This window comes from Solanum verrucosum, unplaced genomic scaffold (genome assembly GCF_900185275.1).
Source record: "Solanum verrucosum unplaced genomic scaffold, falcon-dt-bn FXZP01000228.1, whole genome shotgun sequence".
In the NCBI taxonomy this organism is placed as follows: Eukaryota; Viridiplantae; Streptophyta; class Magnoliopsida; order Solanales; family Solanaceae; genus Solanum; species Solanum verrucosum.
Window position 1 is genome coordinate 1,180,787 of NW_026020210.1, and position 27,892 is coordinate 1,208,678.

The window sequence follows — 27,892 nt, forward strand, 5'->3', positions numbered from 1 at the left end:
CTTTCCAGATGAAGCGCATTAGAGATGAAATCAAAATATGATTACACGTGCAAACTGACCCCAAAAATGAAAATGGTAGGGTACACCCATTTTTGGTTTTGTGCTATTTGCCTTTTTAGATTCAACAAAAAATTCATGTTTTAGCACCACATAAAGTGAAGCTGCGAGTATGGCTACTCAATCTCTTCTACAAGATGCTGCCTTTCATCAGGTTTACTTTCTCTTTCTTTACTTCAGAATTGATTTTTTTATTCACACTCTGTAACTGGGCATTTGACTGTGAAATAAAAAAATATTCACTTTATTTGAAATTTTCATGCTCATTGCCCAATAGATTCAACTAATAATTTTTTTAATTCTATTAATGTATATGAAGAAAGTAAGAAGAACCTTCTCATTTATAGTTGAAACTACATGAATTTCTAAATTGACCTCCATTTGTTAAATCTGAGATTGCTATGAATATTCCTTTATTTTATTTTTATAAATACATTAATTCAATGACTTATATAGTTCAGTTCAGTTCCTCTCACATATTGCAAATTATTTGCACTACAACTATATTTGAAAATTATTCATATGTATAATAATAGAAGTAGATACCTGATTTATGCATTTAACTATACCATAAAATGGCCCCTGAACCAATATGGAAGAAGGACCGGGGATAGGGGATTTTCAATACTAACTTTTTTGGAGAGGACGATAAAAGAAATAACGGTAAAAGATGGTCCTAGACTTTGGTAACGGCAGGGGTAGGAACGGAACACTTTTTTAACGGAGGGAAAAATTGTTCTATTTCGCATAGTCGAGGCCTCGAGGGGCATTATTTATCCTTGTACACTTTTTTTATATGGAGTACAAATTAAGTTGGTATGTGTAAATACTCTAGCTATTCCACATCTCAAAGCATATAGTTTGCCATTCGTAGAGCCCGTTTGGATTGGCTTAAAAGTTGGTCAAACCTACTTTTAAGTCAGTTTTTGACTTCTGGAAGTGTTTGACTAATATAAAAAATAACTTAAAATAAGTTACGAAGTGTTTGGCAAGGTAAAAATGACTTAAAATAAGTCAGAAACCAAAAGTAGGTCTCCCCCTACTTTTTATTTTTTGACATAAAAGTCATTTCAATTTGACTTTTTATTTTTGACTTAAAAACTACTTTTTTAAGCCAATCCAAACGGGCTCTTAATGTAGAAGTTGATAAGTAGATGCAAAGGTGATTACCTGCAAGTTATTTTGACATGAAGAAAGACACAATACATAAATGTGCCCTTTAATAACTTGGCTTTAGCTGAGATCTATGCCCTCCAACTTTCGGTGTGCACAAGTAGAAATTTAAACTTGTATAAAGTTGAGCAAGTAGTCATACATGTCCTACGTAGCATAATACACATAGGACGCCACGTAGAACGTCAAAGTTGAAGTGTCTACTTGTGCATACCCAAAGTTAAGGGCATAGATGTCGGTTGAAGCCAAGTTAAAGAAGTACATTTATTATTATGCTAAAAAAACAAGTTACTTTTGTTGGCATTCTTAAAAAAATTCCTATTTGTAGAATGAGAACGGTGGACTCTACACTAGAGATGGTTCTGTTGATATCAACGGTAATCCTGTTTTAAAGAGTGAGACAGGGAACTGGAGAGCTTGCCCCTTTATTCTTGGTATGTCACACTCAATTTTTTCTTTTCTTTTTCTTCTCTTTTTACCTGTTTTGGCATAGTTGCTTATTCACTCTATTTTATGGTATAATTGATTTAGTTGCGGACCTTGGTCTCAGGTAATGAATGTTGTGAACGCTTGGCGTTCTATGGCATTGCTCTTAATCTTGTTACCTATCTTACCAAGAAGTTACATGAGGGAAATGTCTCAGCTGCTAGAAATGTCACAACTTGGCAAGGCACGTGTTACCTAACGCCCCTTATTGGGGCTGTGCTGGCAGATGCATACTGGGGAAGATATCGGACAATTGCTACCTTCTCTATTATCTACTTCATGGTAAATATCTCAGCTTCATTTTACACAAAATACTTAACTTATTGGTTGTGAGATGATTATAAAATTTCTTTCTGTGACTTGCATATTCATATTTTGTCATTTTTATTTTTTCCTTTCCTACCGGAGAGTTTATCTTAATATAACTAACTTCAATCTACTGATTCTTGTTTTGTTTCCTCTCCATGGGGAATGCCAAAACTAAGTGGGTGTTCAGCCTCTACTTCTGATGCTTCACTCCTTAAACTCTCCACTGCTACAGCCCCATGCAACCTATTCCACACAAACCTGTTGTGTATGCGAACCTACTGTGACGTGGGATTCAGACAGAATCAAGGAAAATTTACAGTTAGCTGTTATTGGTAAATTTCATATAGATGGCCGAAACTTAAAGATTTAAGAAAGATCATTCCAATTCAATATGAGTTCAAGGTTGATTGCAAGATAGGGTTCTTAAGAAATCGTTTTGTTTTAATCGGTTAACACTTTTAGAGGACTATGTTAATGTGCTTGCCAAGCCGGCGTTCTATTTCAAGGTTAAAGACATTTTACCAATGTTAAAGTGGAAACCTTGGTTTGATCCAGATGAAGAATGTCAATTGCAGCTGCATATATTTCCTTTCAGGCCTACCTCCTGATTTATCTGCTAAAGAGTTGGTATTTTCTCTTGCATCAGCTGTTGGGAACCTTTGAGATTGGACTGATATCAGAATATTGTAATTAGTAGCTGAGTCAGCATAATTAGTTAGCTGCATAGTTGCCCTTGTTAGTCAGTTAGCTTAGGGGTTGTTGAATTAGTTAGAAGCAGTTATCAAGATAAGGTTCTTTCTCATTTCTATATAGGGCATTGTATCATTACATATTGAATATACAAGTACACTTTTCTATTGAATTCTATTCTTCATCTTCTATCTTTTCATCCACCATAGCTGAATAACTCGAGCTTCTCCGCTAAGCTCCTGTCCAGCTCCTAGAAACTCGGGTTCTATCTTGAATCCCTACCTTTTAGGTCAATGTTACTAGTAAAAATTGAAGAATGAGATACTAGGAAAATACTAAATAACACTACTAAAAATAAAAGAAGGTGAGAAGAGGAAGCTAGTCCCTACCTCTCCCACATACAAGTACAATAACACATAGCTACCTACGACCCTTCTACCCCAAATCCTCGACCTCTTTACCTTCGTATCTAGGGTCATATCCTTTGACCTACCTCTACCTCTTCTAAAGTCTGCTATAGCCAACCTCTCATACCTCCTTACTTGTGCATTCACACACCTCTTCACCTGCCCGAACCAAACAGCCTTGCTCCTCATCTTGTTTTCCAAAGAGGCCATTCCCACGTTGTACTGTATAACTTCATTCCTAATTCTATCTCCCCTAGTATGCCCACACATCTACCAGAGCATCCTCATCTCTCATCTCTGCCACCTTTATCTTCTGAACGTGTGCATTCTTGGCTGGCAACACTCTGTTCCATACAATAATGTAGGTCTAACCACCATTTTGTAGAACTTATCTTTAAGTCTTGATGACATATTCTTATCACACGGTAACCCAGACGCAAGCCTCCATTTCATCCACCCCGCTCTAATACAATGAGTGACATCATTGTCAATCTCTCCATATTCTTGGATTACAGATGCAAGATACTTGAAACTTCCCCTCTTAGGTATGACTTATGTATTGATCTTCACTTGCAGCTCCGCTTTATGTGTTACATCACTGGACGTGCACTCTGGATGATCTATTTTAAACCTGCTTAGCCTAAAACCTTTAGATTCAAGGATTTGTCTCCAAACTTCTAGCCTATCATTAACTGTACCCGTGTCTCGTTGATCAATACTATGTCATTTGAAGATAACATAAACCATGACACCTTCCTTTGGATATGTCACGTAATCCACTCTTTCCGCTATCTCTTTCTTTATCTGTGTGATTGTAATCTCTGTATTTACTATTGTCCCTAAGAATAGTTTCCAATTTCTTGCTCTTTAAGTGTGGTAGATTCTGGCTCCCCATATAGCTGTAGCTTTATCCTTCTTATATTGCTTCCAGTGTCTTCCTTTTATCCATTTTAGGCATTGTACCACTTCCCTTTTTTGTACTTTAATACCCAACCAAGTCTCCAGTGCTTCCTTCACTTTTGTTGTCCAGGTGCATTCTGCAAATAAATGTACTTGAGTCTCCAGCTTTCTTACTCCACATAGACAACACTTGTCATCTTCTACTGGTTGTTTCAATCTGATCATCCTCTCTTTAGTTTGCAGTTTTTCCTGATTTGCTAGCCATATAATAAACTGTGTCTAGGCAACATGAGTAGATTCCATATCAAATCCTCTACAGGTAGTCTCAGCTGCCTACCCAGCAATTGGTTGTAGCTACAGCTCACAATATATGCTCCATTGGTCGATAGACAGTAGGTTTAGTATACCACATTCTCATAGTTAGTTTAATGGAGTTAAGCTTCGAGTACCAGCTGCTATCCTTAGAGGGTGTATGTGTCCATACATCTTGCTCATCTTTCATATATGGTCCATGCACCCATCTTATCCATAGTGTATCTGCCTTACTGTCAATCTGCCATATCAACTTACCAACTGATGCAATATTCCACAATTTGCAGCTCTTGATGTTCAGTCCACCATTCTTCTTTGGCACACAAATTTTCTCCCATGATACAAGTGCTACATTCCTCTTGTTCTCCTTATTTCCCCATAGATAATCCCTACATTTCTTATCAACCCCTTTCAAAATATTTTGAGGCAAGATGAAGACATTACTCCAAAAGTTATAGAGCGAGAAGAGTACAGCATTTATTACCTGCAGTCTGCTTGCATATGAGTTATGACAAAGTTTTTGAGTATGCACTAGTAATCCTGTTGGTTATTTTGTCGACCAGTTGATGTAAATCTATTCTTGTCCATTTCTTTGATGATAATGGCAAGCCCAAATATCTGATTGGAAGATCACCTAGTGTAAATCCTGTCAGCTGCAACATTTGTTCCTTCATAGCATCATCCACCCCAGCTACAAATATATTAGACTTATCCAGATTTGCCATAAGGCCTGTCACCCTACTGAAATGGTTCAACACCTCTATCATCCTTCCTGTAGACTTAAGATCCCCTTTGCAAAATAGCATCAAGTCATCCACCAAAATCAGATGCTTTAGCTTGGTGCTATGACACATTCGATGGAACTTAAAGTTTGGTAGTTCTCCTACCTTCTGTAATGCCTAGACAGATACTCCATGACCAACACAAATAACAGTGGTGACGTTGTGTCCCCCTGCCTCAATCCTCTCTTCCCTTTAAAATATCCATGATTTTCACCATTAACCTTGATGGATAATTTTGTTGAAGTCACACAACTCATCACTAGTCTGGTGAAAGTTTCTGGAAAACCATATCCATGTAGTGCCTCCTCAATAAACTCCCAGGATACCATATCATATGCTTTCCTAAGATCTATTTTCATCATACATCTTGGAGATGTTATCCTCTTGTAATGCCTTAGGAGTGTTAGCATGATTGGACAGATTCTAAATATCTGTACATATCTATGTTATAACTCTAAATATTTGTGTAATGATGATAGGAGATAGCATAGATTAATGTAGCATATTTTAAGAGATATTACAATTAGGAATAGCATATATTTAGGGATATATAGCAGATTTTTAAGCATGTAAATCAAAATTCTTTCTATCTAGTGGAAGAACTCTCATTTGAGAGAACTCATTCAGCAAAATTGACATGGTATTAGAGCCTTTTTCAGTGGTTTGATTCTTAGTGTCATTCATATGTGGTTTCTTTCAGATTTTTTTTTTTTGAAAGCTTTGGATAATGCCAATCATTACTAGAGATCAAAACGCCAATCATTACTAGAATTATTCAGTTTAATACTCCATATATACTCGCATACTTATTGTTTTATTATTGCTATACTTGTTAGGATTAATTTTGTACTGTAAATCCATTAGACAGTATTTTCAAAATTGTATGGATAATAACCAAAACATTTTAAATAGTATTAATTTATCTTCTCAAGCAGATTGCTAAGTTAGAAAATGATTTACAAAACTGGAGTATACCAGAAGAACCTTTTAAAAAGATTTACCACTTAGGTAATTTCAGTTTTATAACTCGTCACCATATTAAGACTTATGAGTCTACCATAGCTATCAATAATTCTTTAGAAATTATTTGTCTGCTTAAAGATTGTGATATTAATCATTATAAATCTGATTATAATTTTGCATATTGGTTTGGTGCAAGTAGCTGTTAAGCCTCTCTTTAGAAAAGGCCTTGATATTCCTGTTTGTGTCATCCTTCGAGATGACAAATTTTTGAATTTTGATGATTCTTTGTTAGGAGTTTTGCAGAGTAACCTTGCTGATGGGCCAGTTTACTTTAATTGTTAGCCTAACTTTTCTTTAGACATTAATGATCCTAATGTCATGGATTCTTTGACTCTTAACGTCAAAACCAAAAATCTTAACAATAAAATCAATACTCGCGATATTGCTATCATTTATCACATTTATTATAGGCTTATGAAAACCACTCTTGCCCCTAGAGCTCGTGTTGAGAGTACTAAAGGTGAGACTATGCTTATGGAAGCCAACCATGATCATAGTTCTATTTTTGTTCCACGTCTTCTCAAATGGAACGATATTCTCTCTAGTAATGATTGGCGTTTTGAAGCCTTAACTCAACCTTTTGCGTCTCATTCTGAAAGATCTCAGATTGAAAAAGTCGTTCAATTTCCTGACGGGTCAATAGAACTCAAATTCCTTGACAATGCTGTTAGGAGATCTTCATCGTACCGAAGGCCATCCTGGTCTAGTCCCTCTACTTCGTGTCCTTCGAGACCCGTTCCCAGACCAGCGCCTTCTTTAAAAACCCCGGAGGAAGTAGAAGATGACACCATTCAAGTCATTGACAACAGCAAAGGCAAAGTCACAGGTGTAGACTTTTCTGGTAACATCCCCAAAGTGTTCTATCAGGATCTTCCTGGCAGTCCTTCAGCTAGTGAAATGGAACCACCAGAAGAAAAACCTGGATGGATCACTATGATAAAAACTGGTAAAGTCTTTGAACCTATTCCAAACATTTTGCATGAGCAATAGACTCATCCAGATAATCAGGTAAAGATAAAATGGTATGTTGTTACCTATACTCTTGAACAAAGAGAATCCTTTAGAGATTTGTGGATGGCTGATATGAGAAGAATCGGTTGTGAAATCGAATTCTTCAAATGGTTTGAAATGACTGGTAAGATTGAAAATTGTACCGAGTCATTACAGGTTATCATTAACAAATGGTATACTGCATCCAATAAGGTTGTTGAATCTATTACTCCCCCTCTAGAAGGAATTAACATCCCTGTTGCAGGTACAGTGATCAAAGCTTCTCCTTTCAATGAGAAAAGTGATAAGACAGGCGCTTTACTCACAGCTGCAGACATTGACCGAGTAGTAGAACAAAATAACTACTCAAACCAAATTCTTCATGTCATATCCAGACAAATAGAAGATACCAAACCTACCATTAGTAGAAGACCTACCCCGGTTTCTACTTCATCTAGCCATAATATTGAAACCTACCCAAGATTCAAAATCCCAGAATTTTCCAAAGAAAAAATCCCTAAATTATCTGATACTTTTGAAGTAACTGGAAACATCATTGAAAGAATCAATGAACAACTTAACAATTTCAACATCTCCAAGAAAGATGGTAAAACCCCCCAAAAAGGTTTCTACCCTTCAGGAGAAATTTGTTTCCACTTTGCAGGAGAAATCCACTCTTCTACAAAAGCTTTCCAATGGTCGTTTTCATAATATGAAAAACTATCATACCAAACCATCCTTCCCAGACTTGCAGTATGAGGAGAATGCATTCTTATCCACTTCCTCTCATGAAGGAAGAAGCATCACTGAATGGAACATTGATGGCCTAGCTGAGCATCAGGTATACAATAAACTCCATGAAATGGGTGTTGCTATAACTGCTTATAAAATGCGAGGTTCTGCAGATAGAGATGCTGCTAGTATGATTGCTGCAGGTTTCACCGGAATGTTAAAACATTGGTGGGATAACTACTGCACTGATGAAATTAAGCAACTCATCATAATGCCACTGCAACAGAGACAGTTGTTAAAACTGAAGGAAGCACTCAGTCTACTTCCCAGGTCACAAGGGAAGATGCTTGTGCTACTCTCCTTTATCATATCGCTAAGCATTTTATTGGCGAACCAAAGTTATTCCAGGATAGGAGTCTCCAAATCTTGAACAATCTGAGTTGTCCGAACCTAGACAGCTTTATTCACTACAAGCATGCCTTTCTCAGCAAGGTCATGATTCGTCCAGATTGCAATTTGGATTTTTGGAAGGAACGCTTCATTAGCGGGTTACCTCCTCTTTTTGCAGACAAAGTAAGGACTAAGAATCAGGATCGCAATGATGGTCGTATTCCTTACAGTAATCTAACTTATGGTGATTTGGTAAGCACCATCAACATTGTTGGGCTTGAACTCTGCACGGACATTAGACTTAAGCATCAACTCAAGAAAGAGCAGTCTTCTTCTAAGCGAGAACTTGGAAGTTTTTGTCGTGACTTTGGCTTTATCACTCCCCTGATAAAGTTAAGAAGGACAAAAAAGAGAAATCTCATCGGAAGAAATCCCGAAGAAGAGATGATTCTACCAGACCTAGAAGAAAGAAACATAGGTCCAAGAGACAAGGATACCAAACCAGATGTGTGTTGGACATGTGGTAAGACTGGCCATAGAGCTAGTGAATGTCGTTCAGGAGCCAAGAAAAAGAAGATCAACCTTCTTGGCATTGATGAAGAAACCAAGGGTAAGCTTCTTGCTATTCTTGACGAACCTTTTTCTGAATCTTCAGGTACATCTGATGAAGACATTGATCTTGACTATGAATTAGACAATAGCCAATCAGGAAAAGATTGCACTTGTATTGAAGCCTTTTGTACTTGTGATAGTACCCCTCACATCAGAGTCCTTTCCGATCATTTGAAAGAAGCTCTTTTTGATATTGTTCAACATATAAATGATGATGAGGCTAGGAATCGTTTTCTCCTGGAACTCAAAAATCTCATTCTCAACACGGACAAGCCTAAATCTCGTCCGATAGTTGAACCATTCAGCATGAAACAAATCATGAATCGCTCACACTCATTCTGAACCTTCCATCGCAGATCTTCGTCATGAGGTTTCTAGTCTCAAAGAAGAGATCAGAAATATCAAATCTCGACTTTGTATCGTTGAGACTGATATCCTCACCAACCAAGTTCCTAAAAGAACTACTATTCAAGACCTTGAATCTGAACATGATTCTTCAAAGGAGAATGAAAACAATATTGATAATGCTCTTCCCAATATTAATAACGATCATTTAGCCGAACCATTTGTCACCAACACAGGTAACATCACCTCTAGTTTTGCAGCTCTAGTGCTCTAGTGATGCTGTGGATACTTGGCTAAGGCAGTGAACTTGTTTTGGAAAGATAGTTCAGGTCTTTGTGGAGTTCCTGCTTTTGTTGGAGCTAGGGGAGGATGATTAAATGGTCTAGCCATTTATGCTTTGGGAAGATTTTCTCCTTTAGAAGGAGTGACAGGTTTAAACGGCCTCATGCTTTCCCTGCAAGAATTCACGAGTTAGAAAATCTGGTAGAGAATTTTCTTCTCCTTTAATAAAATCAATTTTGAAATCAAATCTAGATAGTAGAGCTTGCGACCTAGCAAAGATTTGTTTTGAAACAAGATTTTTAACATCGTTTTGTAAAATCTCTTTAGCAGACTTGCAGTCTACTCTTAGTAAAAATTCTTTGTTAATAAGATCATCTTGAAATTTCGTGATACATAACACGATAGACAAAACTTCTTTTTTAATAGTTGAATAATTCTTTTGTGCAGAATTCTAGATTCCGGATGTAAAACAGACAAGTTGTTCTATAGATTCAAGATCTATCTTTTGTTTTAGGATTCCTCCATAACCTGTTTCTGAAGCGTCAGTTTCGACAATCATATAAGCATCAGGTTGGGGATTCCTAAGCATGGAATACTATTTTTTAGTCAACAGTAAGTCCTAAGTATCTTGGAATTTTAGGCATCTTGGAATCTTAGTCTTGGTCATTCTGGTTATTTTGTATCATTGCATTTCTATCTTCCTTAACTTGTCAAGAAACATGGCGTCATATCAGTTTGAGTCCTTCCATGTTCGTTTCACAGGAAAAAATTACTCTGCCTGGGAATTTCAATTCCAACTATTTGTCACCGGAAAAGAATTTTGGGGACATATAGATGGAAGCGATCCTACTCCTACTGATCCTACAAAGCTTGGTCAATGGAAGGTTAAAGATGCTCGGGTGATGACATGGATTTTAGGGTCAATTGAGCCTCTTATTGTTCTTAATCTCAGGCCATACAAGACAGCAAAGGCCATGTGGGATTATTTACAAAAGGTTTACAACCAAGACCATAGCGCAAGGCGCTTTCAGTTAGAGCATGAAATTGCTATGTATTCTCAAGGAGGTCTCTCTGTTCAAGATTATTTCTCTAGATTTCAGAACTTATGGGCAGAATTTACCGATATCGTTTATGGTAAAATACCTTCTGAATCTCTCTCCATCATTCAAGGAGTTCATGAACAAAGCAAGCGAGATCAATTTTTGATGAAATTACTATCTGATTTTGAAAATGTTCGCTCCAACTTGATGAACCGTGATCCATCTCCCTCGTTGGATGTTTGTTTTAGGGAATAACTTCGTGAAGAGCAGCGTCTCTTCACACAAAATGCTTTTCATCAAGGAAATGTTGTCACTGTCGCATTTACAGCTCAAGGGAAAGGAAAGGGCATGGATATGGCTAGAACTCAATGCTACAGTTGCAAGAAATATGGTCATATTGCTAGCAATTGTGGCAAGAAGTTCTGTAATTATTGTAAACAACAAGGACACATTATTAAAGAGTGTCCCACACGTCCTCAAAACCGTAGGGCAAATGCTTTTCAAGTTGGGATAAATGGTTCAACTACAGATAACTTGTCTTCAGTAGGACAAGTTCTTACTCCTTAAATGGTACAACAAATGATCTTGTCAGCATTTTCAGCTTTGGGGCTGTAAGGTAATGAGGTAATATCTAAATTTTGGCTTGTTGATTCTGGCGCTTCCAGTCATATGACCAACTCAACTAATATACTCAAAAACATCCGTGAGTATAATGGTCCAATACAAATTCAGGTTGCCAATGGTAGTAATTTACCCATTACCAAGGTTGGGGATATTACTGAAACTTTCAAGAACGTTTTGGTATCACCAAAGCTCTCCACTAGTCTTATTTCAGTTGGCCAATTGGTAGATAACAATTGTGATGTGAATTTTTCTCGTAATGGTTGCCTTGTGCAGGATCAGGTGTCGGGGACGATAATCGCGAAGGGGCCTAAAGTAGGAAGATTGTTTCCTATACACTTTTCTATTCCTCGTGTTCTAGCTTTTGCTTCTACCACTACTAAGAATGAGGTTTGGCATAAACGTCTAGGACATCCAAATTTTATTGTGTTGTCTCATTTGTCCAATTCTGGTTTATTGGGAAATCAAAATCAATTTTCAGTTGCTTCCTTTGATTGTTCTACTTGTAAATTAGGCAAAAGTAAAACTCTTCCTTTTCCTAATTTTGGTAGTTGTGTTGCAAAGTGTTTTGATGTCATTCATAGTGATGTTTGGGGCATTTCACTAGTTATTTCTCATGCTCATTTCAAGTATTTTGTGACATTTATAGATGACTATAGTCGGTTTACATGGGTGTATTTTCTTCGATCTAAATCTGAAGTGTTTTCCATATTCAAGAAATTTTTGGCTTACGTTGTGACTCAATTTTCCACATGCATCAAAATATTAAGATCTGATTCTGGTAGAGAATATATGTCTCATGAATTCAATAATTTCTTGCTTGAGAAAGGAATTGTATCACAACGCTCTTGCCCATATACGCCACAACAAAATGGGGTTGCTGAGCGTAAAAATCGTCATCTTTTAGATGTCACTCGTACTTTATTGATTGAGTTCTCTATTCCATCTAAATATTGGGTTGAAGCTTTGTCTACTGCTGTCTATTTGATTAATAGACTTCCATCTAAAGTGTTAAATCTTGAGTCTCCATATTATCGTCTTTTTCATAAGCATCCTAGCTATCATAGTTTTCATACGTTTGGTTGTGTTTGTTTTGTGCACCTGCCTCCTTTTCAACGCAATAAACTCTCTGTTCAGTCTATTAAATGTGCTTTTATGGGCTATAGTACTTCGTAGAAAGAATTTATTTGCTATGATCCAAGTTCTAACAAATTTCGTGTTTCTAGAAATGTTATTTTCTTTGAGAATCAGTATTTTTTTCCTACTCATGTTGAGTCATCTTCTGTTTCTCCTCTTCTTCCTACTTTTGAGGATTTGTCATTGTCTTCTAAGTGGTTCAAACCAGGATTTGTGTATGAACGACGTCGGCCAACTTTACCCCATCCCAAAACAGATCCACCACCTGAGACTGCTCCACAACCAGAATCTGAGAATCCTTCAAGGTCTGTTCCTCTTGAGCCTCCTCGGCGATCTACTAGAGTGTCTCAAACTCCTAAACGGTATGGTTTTTCTTCTACTTTATCCACCATCTCTATTCGAACAGGTCACTCACAAGCTTCCAAGCTTGAATGTTGGCAAAAAGCAATGGAGGAGGAACTTTTGGCTCTTAAAGAAAATAACACATGGGACATTGTTCCTTGTCCTCCAAATGTCCGTCCAATTGGATGTAAATGGGTTTATTCAATTAAACTTAATTCTGATGGAACTCTTGATCGGTACAAAGCTCGATTGGTGGTCCTTGGCAACAAACAAGAGTATGGTGTAAACTATGAGGAGACTTTTGCACCTGTAGCAAAAATGACTATGGTGTGAACTATTATTGCCATTGCTGCATCACAAAATTGGCCTCTTCATCAAATACAACAACAACAACATACCCAGTGAAATCCCACTAGGTGGGGTCTGGGGAGGGTAGAGTGTACGCAGACCTTGCCACTACCTCGTGGAGGTAGAGGCCTCTTCATCAAATGAATGTCAAAAATACTTTTCTTCATGGTGATCTCAAAGAAGGTATTTATATGAAACCCCCACCTGGTTTGTTCTCATCACCTACATCAGATGTATGCAAGTTGAAGCAGTCTTTATATGGATTAAAACAAGCTCCAAGAGCTTGGTTTGACAAGTTTCGGTCTACTTTGCTTCAATTCTCTTTTGAGCAGAGCATATATGATTCGTCTTTGTTTCTTCGAAAAACATCTGCAGGTTGTGTTCTTCTTTTGGTGTATGTAGATGACATTATTATCACAAGAACTGATTCTTCACTAATCATTAGCCTCCATCAGCAGCTTAAGGATTCTTTTCATATGAAAGATCTTGGTATTCTTACATATTTTTTTGGGGTTAGAAGTTCATTATAATTCTTTAGGTGTGTTCTTGAACCAACAAAAATATACCCGGGACTTGATTGCTTTGGTTGGTCTTCAAGAGTCTTCCTCTGTAAATACTCCATTGGAATTGAATGTAAAGTACTGTCGTGCGAAAGGAGATCTTCTTCCTGATCCAACTTTGTATCGGCAATTAGTTGGGAGCCTAAATTATCTTACTATTACTCGGCCTGATATCTCTTTTGCAGTTCAACAAGTGAGTCAATTTATGCAGGCTCCATGCCATCTACATTTGCTGGCTGTCCGTCGCATCATTCGATATCTCTTGGGAACATCTACTCGTGGATTATTCTTTCCTAGTGGTTCTGAGATTCAGCTTAATGCATTTAGTGATTCTGATTGGGCTGGATGTCCTGATACTCGTCGCTACGTCACGGGTTGGTGCATGTTTGTTGGAGATTCCTTGATATCTTGGAAGAGCAAAAAGCAAGACCGTGTATCAAAATCTTCCATCGAATCTGAATATCGAGCAATGTCTACTTCTTGCTCTGAGATTGTTTGGCTTCGTGGTTTACTTGCAGAAATTGGATTTCCTCAATCTAATCCCACTCCTCTCCATGCTCACAACACAAGTGCTATTCAGATTGCTACTAATCCAGTTTATCATGAAAGGACCAAACACATTGAAGTGGACTGTCATTATATCAGAGAAGCTGTAGATAAGAGAGTCATTACTCTTCCACATGTATCCAGTGATCTTCAAATAGCTGATATGTTTACAAAGTCTATGGCACGACAACGTCATCAGTTTTTGGTAGGCAAATTGATGCTTTTTGATCCAGCGGCATCAATTTGAGGGGGGATGTTAGCATGATTGGACAAATTCTAAATATCTGTACATATCTATGTTATAACTCTAAATATTTGTCTAATGATGATAGGAGATAGCATAGATTAATGTAGCATATTTTCCGAGATATTACAATTAGGAATAGCATATATTTAGGGATATATAGCAGATTTTTAGGCATGTAAATCAGAATTCTTTCTATTTAATGGAAGAACTCTCATTTGAGAGAACTCATTCAGCAAAATTGACAAGGAGGTCATGGCATATTAGCACATTATGCACTAGAGACCTTCCTTTTACAAATGGAAGGGATTTTCTGCCACAATACTGCTGATTGCTACCTTCAATCTCTCACATATTGTTGGTGTTTTTAAAAAAATGGGGCAGCACAAAAAGATTGAAAATTTGGATTGAAATGACTTTCAATAATTTTATTAAGCATTGAGGGGCTTTAAATAGCCAACATAAAACACATAATCTGCATAATTTAAAATTTAAACAACCTAAAATATCTTAACAACATAAATAAACTAACTAAAATTCAAAATTCAAATTTATTCATACTAAATAACTTATTTTGCTAAAAGTTACTGCAGTAACTAAAAGCAAACTTCTACACTCCTCCTTTGCTTTAGTTACTACAATTGAAAAAAATGCTCCTCCTCAATTTTTGTTTTGGTAGTTGATGCTGAATTTTTTTCATTATTTTTGAACTTGCAAAATCTTCTTTTTTCTTTTTCTTCTTTTGATTTTGTTCTTCAAAAACACATGCGATGACATTGTCTTGTGTAGAAGTGTTTTTGAAAGTGCTTTAATTTGAACTTTTGTATGATTTGCAGAGAGAGGTTGTAAGGGTTTTTCTTCCATCACATATCACATAGGTTTCAAAATATGACTTTATTCTCACAGGCCAAATTTGATAGTTTGTTTGTGAAATTTTTTGGGGCATTCAAAGAGAGACTGTTGCTTGCCATTATTTTGGTTAAAAAATTATTTAGAAAATCCTGTGCGTTGAAAAAAGCACGGGTTGGAAAGGTAGCCTTGATGGGTTAAAAATGGATAGCCCTGATGGGTTAAAAAAGGTATCCCTTACGGGTTAAAAATGTATGGTAGTTCTTTGGAAGATTTCACAAATCCCTTAAGATCAATGAAGCTGTTGATACCACTGTTGGTGTTTTTAAAAAAATGGGGCAGCACAAAAAGATTGAAAATTTGGATTGAAATGACTTTCAATAGCTTTCAATAATTTTATTAAGCATTGAGGGGCTTTAAATAGCCAACATAAAATACATAATCTGCATAATTTAAAATTTAAACAACCTAAAATATCTCAACAGCATAAACAAACTAACTAAAATTCAAAATTCAAATTTATTCAAACTAAATAACTTATTTTGCTAGAACAGAGGTAAGTTACCAAGTTTCAAAAAAAAAAAACTTATTTTGCTAAAAGTTACTGTAGTAACTAAAAGCAAACTTTAACACATATCATCTGGGTTATTGTTTTATACAGCAGATTACAACATAATATTGGTTTGAACTGGCCTGCATTCTGAGGGACGTCCACCTTTGGTATCAATGATATCACAGCAGCATTCAGCTACTGCAGTAGCCTGCCGTTCTTAAAGAAATCTAGAGTTTCCTTTCTGATATCATTTCCTACAATATCCCAAGCTGATCTGAAAAACTCACTTCCATATCCACCCGGTCCACGGCTCTTATTCTTATCAATACTGAATATTGCTCTCTGGACCTCCTCATCTTTGTAAGGCTGAATTATTGCTATTTGTTGCTCCATTGTCAATTTAGGACCATTGTTTAGGAAACTGGAGAAAGCCTTTGTCCTCTTAGTATCTTTCTTTCCTAGCATGTCTTCATAAAAGTCCAATAGTATTCTACAATCGTTACTGAAAGAATCGTCCTCTTAGTATCTTTCTTTCCTAGCATGTCTTCATAAAAGTCCAATAGTATTCTACAATCGTTACTGAAAGAATCATCCTCTTAGTATCTTTCTTTCCTAGCATATCTTCATAAAATTCCAATAGTATACTACAATCGTTACTGAAAGAATCGAGGTTGTCAGAAAAAGGGAATCTTTCCTTGTATTGCAGCAACAAATTTGAAATCGATATAACTTAGAATCCTGTTCGACATGACCGAAAAAAACATATTGAAACTTGTCGACACTTTATCAAAGAGAAAGTTACTAGTAACACTTTGATGTACCGTCAGAAAGCAACCAACAAATGTGCTTACAAAAAAGGCGGTAAGAAAAGGAATTTTCGTACTTTTTGCAAGATGGCATGTGTGGCATCTTTCCTCCAACTTAAGGGGAGTGTTGATTGTGTTAATTAATTAGATGTTGATTGTATTAGTTAGTTGACATGATTTTAGGAGACTTCATTTTCCCTCTCCCTAGCATAATTATAGGAGTAAAATATTTCCTTTTATTGTAATTGATTGTCTTTTCTTAATCAGTTAGGATTCACTTGTATAAATACCCTTCTCATGGAATGTAAAGACATACTGAAATACAAAGAAGGCTTTTCTTCTTTCTCAATTCTACAGGAAGAGAGCTAAGTATGCTAAAGTGGTTACTAAACTGAATATTGCTAAAGGTCACAATAAAAGTATCTTGACTTTTTCCTTCAAAGATCCTGCATAAAATGGAATCTGGAGAGATTTTTATTGACATGGTCAGGAGAATATTTTCCAACAAACTGGTTTTCTGTTTTTCTGAGTGGACAATCTTATGGATTCTTTTAATCGTCAATAGGTGTGAAGCAAGGTGATTCCCTCTCTCGAGCTCTTTTTATTCTCTGTGTCAAAGTACTATCTAGTTTCTAGGAGTTTAAATGCCTTACATGACAACTTAGTGTTCTGTGAGTTTGCTATGCCAAAATGGAGTCCAAAAAAATCAATCATTTAGCATATGCATTTGATACTGTAATTTTATTTTCAAAGGATAAAGATTCTCTTTATTTTATTATTAAGGTATTGTTTGAGTATGAAGGTGTCTCGGGCCACAAAGTTAATGAAGCGAAGGGTGCAGTTATATGCATGATAAGGCATCAGTGGAATTGGTGCTAAGAGTGTAGCGCGAAAAGTTCTCACCTTTACTGGTAACAACAAGAAGAGTTCTCCTTTTACTTACCTTGACTATCCCAAATATTACAGTAGAGGGAAATTTTTTAAAATACAATTATATTACTATAAAAGTGATGAAACAAGCTTCAATCTTGGAGAGGAAATCTGTAATAATCTGTAATTTTATGGAGGAGGAGCTACATTGATCTCCTATGTTTCACAAGGTATGCATACCTAATGTCTGAAGTTGATTCTCCAAAATGTGTAATACATCAATTGCATAAATCATTTGCTCAATTCTTTTGGAGTCACTCGACTGGTAATAGTTGAAGACAATGGACATCTTGGGACACTTTATAGTGTCAGATGATTTTCCTATTGATGAAGATACCATGAATGTGCCGGAGGTCCTGGATAATGTTTTATGTAATGCTGCAACACATCCCCATTGTTTATCAAAGGAGCAATAATATTCATGAAATTCAGCCCCCAAAGTTTGTTGATACTCATATTTGGAAAATTTTACATTTGATGACGATGGTTAGGTATGTTTCAACTTTTAACTCATTTGAAGAGTTTTTTCCCCAAAGATAGTAGGGTTCTTAATGTGGACAAGTTTCAACGCCCCTTCCTACGCGTAAGAACCATCAGGAAGTAATGAGTGAATGCTGAGGTGCTGACTATTTGTTGAAGTTGTAGGTCAATTTAAGTGAATTTACGTACCTGCAAAACATAAGATGCAAAACGGATGACATTAGAGGACGATGGAAACGGACAATTTCATGGTTCAGGGATGTGCAAGGCAGCTGTGTATCAGTTTTTATTATTCTACATGAGCATTTCTACCTTTCTCTCATGGTGTATTTGAATCTTAGTATCCAGTATAAATTCTAAAATGCTTTTGCTCTACTTAATTTTTGCAAGTTCTAACTTAAGATATGCTGTAAAACGTAGAAGTGACCTTGCTAATTCTATTGGTTTGGAATAAATCAGTCACTCTGGCGCACTGCCTAGGGAGACATTAACTATAAAAAGAAGTGATACATATTTAACCTTTTTCATTTCTTTTATAATTGGTGGGTGCCACTGTGGTACTAAATAATTTGACATTGGTTCTAGGTTTGTGTATTATTGTTGCAACCTATGTTGCACGGACTCTCCAAAACAGTTGCCGCACCGGGTCGGTTACTCCAAAAAATGCACTTCTTTTGGAAAATCCAGCATGTACTCATCGACTTTTTCGGAGAGCCTGTGTAACATAGGTTGCAACTTTGAGGAAGCTAGAGTCACTTTCCTAGCAAACTGCTTAAGTGCCAATTTCCTTTTATGACAAGAGATCTACTTTACCTTCTAATCATTCATTTGCAAAAGGGAAATCCAGTGCACTATGACTAAGCTCCCGCTACGCGTGGGGGTCCGGGAAGGGCTGGACCACACGGGTCTATTGTACGCAGCCTTCTAATACTGTTTAAAGTTAGCTATCAACTTCATTATATGGAACTTATAATAACTTTGTGAAGTATGTGATATTTACCAAGTTTTAGACAAACTAAAGTTGGGGAAACATAAGAATGTGATAAGGAAGAAAGATAGTAGCTATGCTCTCAGTGTCTTTCCTCTTTTGAACTCTTATGGTTAAAGGTCGCATCTTTACAACTGATATAGCAAGTTAAAGTGAGACAGTGAATACATGTCTTGTCTTGTGAACCAGAACCCTAACTTTGTAGTGACCTATCTCCCCTTTGCTACTGGGATTTTCACCTTTGTTCTAGCCTCTAGTGCAACAATGAATTACGAAGCATATCTTGTTCTTGCAGCCTTTCTTTCTCTTATATCTTCTTGTTGGAATTCCACCTCTTATTTCATGCTTTTTGTGTTGTTGGTTGGTTGTGTAGGGAATGTGCACATTGACACTATCAGCTTCAGTTCCTGCTTTTAAGCCCCCTGAATGTGTGGGTTCTGTGTGCCCTCCAGCAACTCCTGCCCAGTATGCCATATTCTTTTTTGGCCTCTATCTGATTGCTCTTGGAACTGGTGGGATTAAGCCATGTGTTTCGTCATTTGGTGCTGATCAATTTGATGACACAGATCCAAAAGAGAGAGTTAAGAAGGGATCCTTCTTCAATTGGTTCTATCTCTCTATCAACATTGGAGCTTTGATATCAAGCACTTTGATTGTGTGGATTCAAGAAAATGCTGGATGGGGCCTTGGGTTTTTCATCCCTGCAGTTTTCATGGGGATTGCCATTGCAAGTTTCTTTTTTGGTACACCACTCTACAGATTTCAAAAGCCTGGGGGAAGTTCTCTCACAAGAATGTGCCAGGTTCTGGTTGCAGCATTCCACAAATGGAACTTGTCTGTCCCTGATGATAGTACACTACTTTATGAAACCCCAGACAAAAGCTCTGCAATTGAAGGAAGCCGAAAGCTACTGCACACTGATGAACTGAGGTGATAATATTTTCTTCTTTGCCAGGAGAACATTTTTATTTTACACTCTCTTCTCCTATATGTTCTCATATTGCTCGTATGAAAGTCATGACATTTATAAAGTCAATAACGATGCCAAAAATTCTTACTTCATGAAACATGGGAACTTGAGGTGCGCTTGCCCCTTCGAACATACATTCACATTCTAAAACATTTCCGTACATCTTTAGAATCATGCTTTTGGACAAATGACTCAAGGAAGGTGTATCTCAACTTATCTTGGATGTAGTCATAGCTTTTCAACAATTGATGGTCCAAATGCTCAACAATATCTACATGAATATAGTTCAAATCTATCAATTCATATCCATTACAACTCAACATAAGCCATCTGGGCTTTAGACTTAGTCTGCAAGTCATCCAAGTCCGTAATTGTTCATGAGTGGTAAAATCTTGACTCACCAATTAATCCCCTTGATTAAATAGACTATTGTATATGTTTGGAACACTACAATAACCAATTAATATTCACCTTCTTTCCCAACCAACACGACAACCTTCATTTATACCCATTCCTATGGTTCATCAATACTTCAATTCAACCATGGGTGCTACTCAGAATTGGCTTCTACATACTTATTTAAGCATCATAAACGAAGTATGGTAGTGTAATTACCCTTTTGTAGTCAAACCACCTCAGAAATCCAATATGTGGCGATTTTTAAAAATTTGATGAATTCTAACAAATCCAATATGATTTTGATGTTAGTGATAGCATTTAATCACTGAAATCTATCCAAAAACATCATAAAATGCTCCCAGTGTCTTAAATGCTTTGGTAGGTCTCCCTAAAAAAAAACTCTTCTCCAATCCTCTATTATCCCCCCCACCCCAAACCCCACAATCAAATATATATAGACAGGTAGGTGTGCAGTATGCTCACGAGAATGGGAACTGAATGCACCATTTAATGTCTATAAAGATATGACACCTGAGCCTAACTCAACATCAAAAGCTAGCTCATGAGGGGCGGATTGCCCAAGTCCATATAAGCAGACCACCTGGTTATTTCCCAACCGATGTAGGATTTTTACCCACTCTAACACCCCCTTCACGTCCAGGCTCAACTGGCCCTTCACGCCCAATCTCAACTCGAGCGTGGATCGTGAGCCCAAACGGGGATGGACCTAGCTCTACTGCTGTGAGAAATATAGGAGAAAAATATATTATTGAATTGTGTCTACATAATTACACTAAGACCCTATTTATAGACACTAGAATATATGCCTTTTCCGAGTAGGATATTATACTTATCTTTTTCCAAGTAGGATTTTATACTATTCCTATTCCTATTCTAAGTAGGATTGTATCTACTATTCTTGTTCCTATTCCTATTCTAAGTAGGATTGTATCTACTATTCTTGTTCCTATTCCTATTCTAATACTTCCCCTCAAGCTGATGTATACAAGTCATGTGTACCTAGCTTGTTACAGATGTAACTAATATGAGGACCGGTGAGGGACTTTGTGAAGATATCTGCAAGATGATTTGACTTCACAAATGTTGTAGAGTATCTTTTCTTTGACAAAGTGACAATCAATCTCAATATACTTAGTCTTCTCATAGAAAAACTGAATTTGATGTAGAATGTCGATAAAACACAAAGTGATCAGCTCCACTACAAGTCATGCCAAACTACTGAATTATTGTGTTGAACTTCCCAAACCAAGCTCGAGAAGACTATTTCAAACCATAGAGTAACCTATGCAATCGACAAACAAGGCCACTAAACTCCCCCTTAGTAACTAAACTAGGTGGTTGCTCCATATAGACTTCTTTATAGTGCACCGGTCATCGAAAAGTGCTTAAAATCTGGTATAAAATATATAGATCGTCTTAGAATCAAGAGACAAGTCGATATTGAACCCAAAAGTTGCCAGAAAGCTGGTCAGACAGGCTCACACATCGGCTTGTGGTACTGATGCGGTCGCTGGAACCCTACATCTAGCTGCGAGTGAGGGATCTATGATCGACGACATTGGTTAGGCTTTGGTCGCCAGAGGTTGTTGGACCTTGCGGTAGTGTTGGATTTTGCACAATATTGACGAAAATTGGAACTTTGTAAGTCACATCTAAGGAGTTATTAAAAAGAACACAAATCAAATATGAGAAAGTAGTACGAGAAGATGCACGGTGCTACACTAATCAAATATGAGAAAGTAGCCACTCGAAAGATGCACGGCGCTACACAAATCAAATATGAAAAAGTAGTTACAGAAAATATGCATGGTGCTACACAAATCAAATACGTGAAAGTAGTCACCAGAAAGATACAAAGTGCTATACAAATTGAAAATGAGAAAGTAGTCCCCGAAATGATAGCATGGTGATACACAAATTAGATATAAAGAAAGTAGTCACCAAAAAGATGCATGGTGCTATGCAAATTAGATATGAGAAAGTAGTCACCGGAAAGATGACATGGTGCTACTTTCTTTGTCCCAATTGCTTCTCAAATCAGTCATTCTCAGCATGATTATTTTTCATCCATATAGTATTGCCTCAACTTTTGCCAACATAATCATTGGCTAGATGGGTGGCTATATGAGTTATAGCGCCCGCTAGTTGTAGAAGCTTTTTTTTAAAAAAAATTCTCTACCAAAATCGTAGAAGCTCTGATGTCGTGTGAGAAATATATAAGAAAAATATATTATTGAATTGTGTCTTATTTATAGACACTATAATACTTCCTCCGTCCAACAATAGTTGTCCACTATATTATTTTGGGATGTCCAACAATACTTGTCCACTTAATGAAATTAATGGATAGTTTTACACTTAGTTTCTAATTTACTCTTATCATTAATTATAGTCATTTCCTCATTATATTTCTCAAGAAATTTTATTTATTACATTCAAAGGGTGGTATAGTAAAATTACCTCTCTATTTATAATTTCTTAAGAAGTGTGCAAAGTCAATAGTGGACAAGTATTGTTGGACAGAGGGAGTACAATCCTTTTCCAAGTAGGACTATATATACTTATCCTTTTCCAAATAGGATTTTATACTATTTCTTCTCCTATTCTAAGGCTTGGAACTTCCATGTTGGAGGTCTCAAGTTCGAAATCCCTTTCCAGCGAAAGCAAGGGGTTTTGCCTTCTGGGTTGAGCTCGTCACACCGGGCTTGCCTAGTGCGGGTTATCTCTCCTATGTGGTTTGCGAGCTATTGCAAAGCAGTGGGGTTTTTACCTTGTGCGCACCCAAAGGGGTAGCGGCTGCGGGTTTCCCTTGTCGTAAAAAAAAAGGATTGTATATACTATTTCTTGTTCCTATTCCTATTCCTATTCTAACAGATAGCATGTAAAGATATGACACATGTGCCTAGCTCAACCCCAAAATCTAGCTCATGAGGAAAGGATTGCCCAAGTCCATATACGCCAACCTTAACTAGGACACCTTTTCTCGTGATGCACTACAACAATGCACAATCCCTGGATGCTTTAGGTCTATCCCTGCGATTATCTCGTGATGGCTCATAGTGAACTTAGCTGTCTTTTGGTTGCTGGTTAAGAAGGAAATATTCATGTTTAAAACTAGCACAATTGATCGATTCAGACCAATGACTATAGATATGAAGCATGAACTTCTTGAGAAACCAGATAAAGGAACTGGTTCTCCAGAAAATGAAGATGGTGTACAGAGCAAGAAGAGAATCAGCATTGAGTTAGGACCTCAGGCAAGAGAAGTAATCATGATCAATAGACTAATTGAGGTACAATTCAGTAGAAGAAGAGCAGTACACATGTGATGAAGAAGCAAGGATCACATGAGAGAAAGTGAAGAGGCTTACTTGAGAAAATTACTTAAGATGAGATCAAGAACTCTCTTGATTCCCAGTAGTCGTCCATGTTCTAGATTTAGTAATGGTGGATGAATCTAAGACAAGTGTATATTCCTACCTTATACCTTAACCGGTACGCACTCATGGATAACTCAAAAAGGCTAGATGAGTTCTGGTGATGTTACCCTACTCTTAAGAATGATCAGACGCAAAGAAAGTCAAATAATCTGGTTCTTATGACAAGTCAGGTATGCATCTCCTTTCTTTGTAGTTAAATTGCATAAGCTTGTCTACACTGTTAAACCATTAATCCAGTTCCCTAAAGCAAATTTTGACATCCTACCTTAGATCACATCATCATCAAACTAGAAACCAATCACCAGAATGCTTGATCACACTTCATCCCCACATAGTTTAAAACCTTCAAAACACTTCCTTATTTGACTCACATTACACCAAAGAATCTCTAATTCAAAGTTCCAAAATCCTCAATTGACAAAAGCCCAAAACAACAAAAGAGCATCAATATGAGGAGGCAGTGATTCAGGGGGGAAATAAGGAAGGTGGATTATAAAGAAGAAGATAACTCTGGATTATAAGAAAAAAATATTGATTGGAGTTGAGGGAGTTTCATCATTGTGAAAATTAGGAGTGAAAAATCAAAAGGGATGGTTGGTCTTGAATGTTGATGAAGAGCTGGATAATAAAAGAGACCGATAGAGAACCTGGTCATCTGAGTTCAGTCCAACAAGGATGAATCAAGAGGTGTGATAATAAAGACCTTATCATTAGTGTTTCCCTTGATAAGTTAGGAGCAGAAAACTGATGATAAGAAAGGCAAGGGGGAAATTGAAAGATGTCATTGCTTACCTTGACAAGGTTCTTAAGAACTTATTTAGAATATACTTCCTTCTTAGCAAAAGAACTTATTTTCAACTCACCTTTGAACACCAAAACCTTACTAACTCTTTTCATAGCAGTGTTGTAAGCTAATGTAATTGTCTATTTGGTCTAGTCCCTATGGACTAAAATGATGCATCAAAATATCCTCTATTTAAGCTTTGATAAGTTCTTGAGTGGGAAATACATATTGCTATGTTCTCATGAAGATTCTACTAAGCACTGTTTTTTTCTTATGATTCCAAAAGGGTGAAACTTAGAGATGTTCCATTCTCATATGTACAATGTATTCATGTTCTATAGACTGAATTGTAAAGAAACATGTTCTTACTTAAAAAGGAACCTGGTTCTATGTAGAACAACCGGATATATTTAGGATTGAAGAAGAAAAGATATAATGTCCCGAGGAAGGACTAAGAAGGTTCATAAAGAAGAAATCTGCAACTGTACTATAACAATTGTAAAGAATTTTGTAAACACTTGGTTGTAGAAGAAAGAACCTGGTCCTTACACTGATACTGAAGAGATGTTCTTTGCAAAAGACATGGATTTCATTGGATTCCTAAACCTATCCATCTTATAGGGTTGCAATGAGTGGAGGGAGAGTCCCTAAAACTGATTAAGTGAGTTTACAAAACTTATTTAGTCAAGCAACCTAGCCATCTAGTGGGCTACAATAAAAGGAAGGTAAAACCTACATGGGTTCATACAAGCTTACAAACTTCGTTGAAGTCTACAAAGGCTGAAGCAAGCTTACAAAACTTGTTGAGGTCGAAATGGACGGAGGTAAGCTCACAAACCTTACTGAAATCAGATGGCAGCAGAAGTCGGAAGTTAGATCAACAATAGAGCTAGTTCTTAAGGGAAGATTGTCAACATAGGAGTTGTTCTTAAGGCGGAGGATGCACATGAAGATCAATAGAGATTGATGAAGCTATAGAGTGCACATAAAGATATATAAAGATGCTATGGGTTTTTCATCAACAAAATGGGGGAAACTGTGAGACTACACATATAGAGAGAGTTATATAAGAGTCCTGAGGAGGATTCAACTTCTGCAATGACAGAAACCGATTCCTATTATTGATATGCACTAATTACTGAGTTGTCAAATCAAACAAAAAATCAAGAAAAATCTTTCTAATAAATTTTAGATACTCAGATGATCCATATAGAACTCTGTTTATGGTATGGATGCTATTCTTTAGCAGGGGGAATTAGTTCTTTTAGTGTGAAGAATGAGTTCTTTGAGTGTGTTTACTCTGTCATGTTACTGCTTTAACGTTTTTCAGTAATCACTAGTGAATAAATTGGATTTACATAAAGATTTTGTCATGAACATATGAATTATTTTGAATTTCTTTGATAATTCTTTATATTTGTATTTCTAGGAAACTTAAGGCTGCAAATGTTGATTATTTTAAAAGATGGGACAGCAAAAAAGAATTGAAAATGTCTCTCAATGTATTGAAATGACATTCAATTATTTTATTAAGCATGGAGGGGCTTTAAATTGCCCGTATAAAACATATAATTTGCATAATTTGAAATTTAAAACGACCTAAAATATCTCAACAACTCAAACAACCTAACTAAAATTCGAAATTTCAAATTCATCTTAAACTAAACAACTTATTTTTGCTAAAGACTATTGTAGTAACTAAAAGCAAATTTCAACAACATGAATTTTAAGGATCGATATTTCGTGTTATTGTGTACTTGGTTTATTTTTACTTTGTGACATTGTGGCCCTTTGTTCTGTCAGTAAATGGCTCCTTAATGGCATTTAGGTACTTGATGTTGTTATATTTATGCTTTTACACCTTTAATAGCCGGTACTTATCTTTTAGGGAAATCATCTTGTTCTAAGATTATCCTTTGTCTATACAAGTAATGTTACCATCTAATTATTCATTCAGATGCTTTCAAAAATACTTAATTTGAACAATATTTTAGTCATTAATATGATACTTTGAAGGAACTATAGCTTATTTTTGTTGGTGTTGTATGTTCTTAAAGTTCATTATATAAAATGCATGAACAAAAACTAGTTCTCCGAAAAATTTAGTGAATCACCAAGTATGTTTTCCACAATCCTCAATGCAACTTATGTTGAACTTGCAGCAACTTGGAATTGTACTTACTCTTGCTAGCTATCTCATGAAAATACCACTTTCCTCTACTATTTGGTTAAGCAAAGGACCTGGTTTAGTTTGGCTTCAAATTATCAATCCTCTATCTTCTTCAGGTGCCTTGACAAAGCTGCTGTAGTTTCAGACACCGAATCGAAAACTGGGGACTATTCCAATGCTTGGAGGCTCTGTACTGTTACACAGGTTGAGGAACTGAAAATTTTGATCCGCATGTTCCCGATATGGGCAACTGGAATAGTCTTTTCTGTTGTTTATGCACAAGCGACGTTGTTTGTGGAGCAAGGGATGGTAATGGACACTTCCATTGGTTCCTTCAGAATTCCTCCAGCATCTCTTTCACTTTTCGATATCATTAGTGTTATTTTATGGGTTCCAGTCTATGATAGGATCCTTGTTCCAATTGCAAGGAGGCTTACCGGAAATGAAAGGGGATTTTCCAAGTTACAGAGAATAGGAATTGGACTTTTCCTTTCTGTGTTGGGCATGTCAGCTGCTGCTATCGTTGAGTTCAAGCGTCTACAACTCGCAAGAGACTTTGGTTTGGTGGATGAAGCAGTTGCAGTACCTCTCAGTATCTTTTGGCAGATTCCTCAGTATTTTATACTGGGAGCAGCTGAGATATTTACTTTCATTGGGCACCTTGAGTTCTTTTATGATCAATCACCCGATGCAATGCGTAGCTTGTGCAGTGCACTGTCACTGTTGACCACTGCTATGGGTAATTACTTGAGCTCTTTCATATTGACAGTAGTAACATCCATTACAACTCAAGGTGCGAAACCTGGATGGATTCCAAACAACTTGAACAGTGGGCATCTTGATTACTTCTTCTGGCTCTTGGCTGCACTTAGCTTCTGCAACTTTGTAATCTATCTTTTCTGTGCCAAAATGTATAAATCCAAGAAGCCATCCTAAGTGCAAGTTTGTTTTATACGCTAAGTGGGCATTTGGCCATGGAAATTAAATATTATTCATTTTATTTTGGAATTTTTAAAGTTGAAATTGTGTTTGGTCATACTTTTTGCAAAGGATATTTAGAATTTGAATGTATTTTTTCTAAATATGGTTTATAATCCGCAATTTCTCAGAAGGAAAAATGGCTTAAAACACACTGTAACTTTGCTCAAAATTGTTATTACACACTCTGATATGC

General features: G+C 36.6%; 1 protein-coding gene across 1 annotated transcript; it reads left to right on the forward strand.

The window, feature by feature from the left end:
- Positions 1–27,741, forward strand: LOC125830401 (protein NRT1/ PTR FAMILY 8.3-like). Its single transcript, XM_049509593.1, has 5 exons — positions 1–211; positions 1,559–1,664; positions 1,781–1,998; positions 19,308–19,864; positions 26,835–27,741. The coding sequence occupies exons 1-5, from the start codon at positions 170–172 to the stop codon at positions 27,652–27,654; spliced, it is 1,743 nt and encodes a 580-aa protein (XP_049365550.1). The 5' UTR covers positions 1–169; the 3' UTR covers positions 27,655–27,741.
- Positions 27,742–27,892: the final 151 nt, after the last annotated feature.

What these genes read in the sequence shown, in the direction of transcription:
- LOC125830401 (XM_049509593.1), top strand. Translation starts at nt 170, where the DNA reads ATGGCTACTCAATCTCTTCTACAAGATGCTGCCTTTCATCAG. An exon ending in AAGATGCTGCCTTTCATCAG is followed by an intron (nt 212 to 1,558) that starts GTTTACTTTCTC and finishes TCCTATTTGTAG; the next exon opens with AATGAGAACGGTGGACTCTA. An exon ending in TCTCTATTATCTACTTCATG is followed by an intron (nt 1,999 to 19,307) that starts GTAAATATCTCA and finishes TTGGTTGTGTAG; the next exon opens with GGAATGTGCACATTGACACT.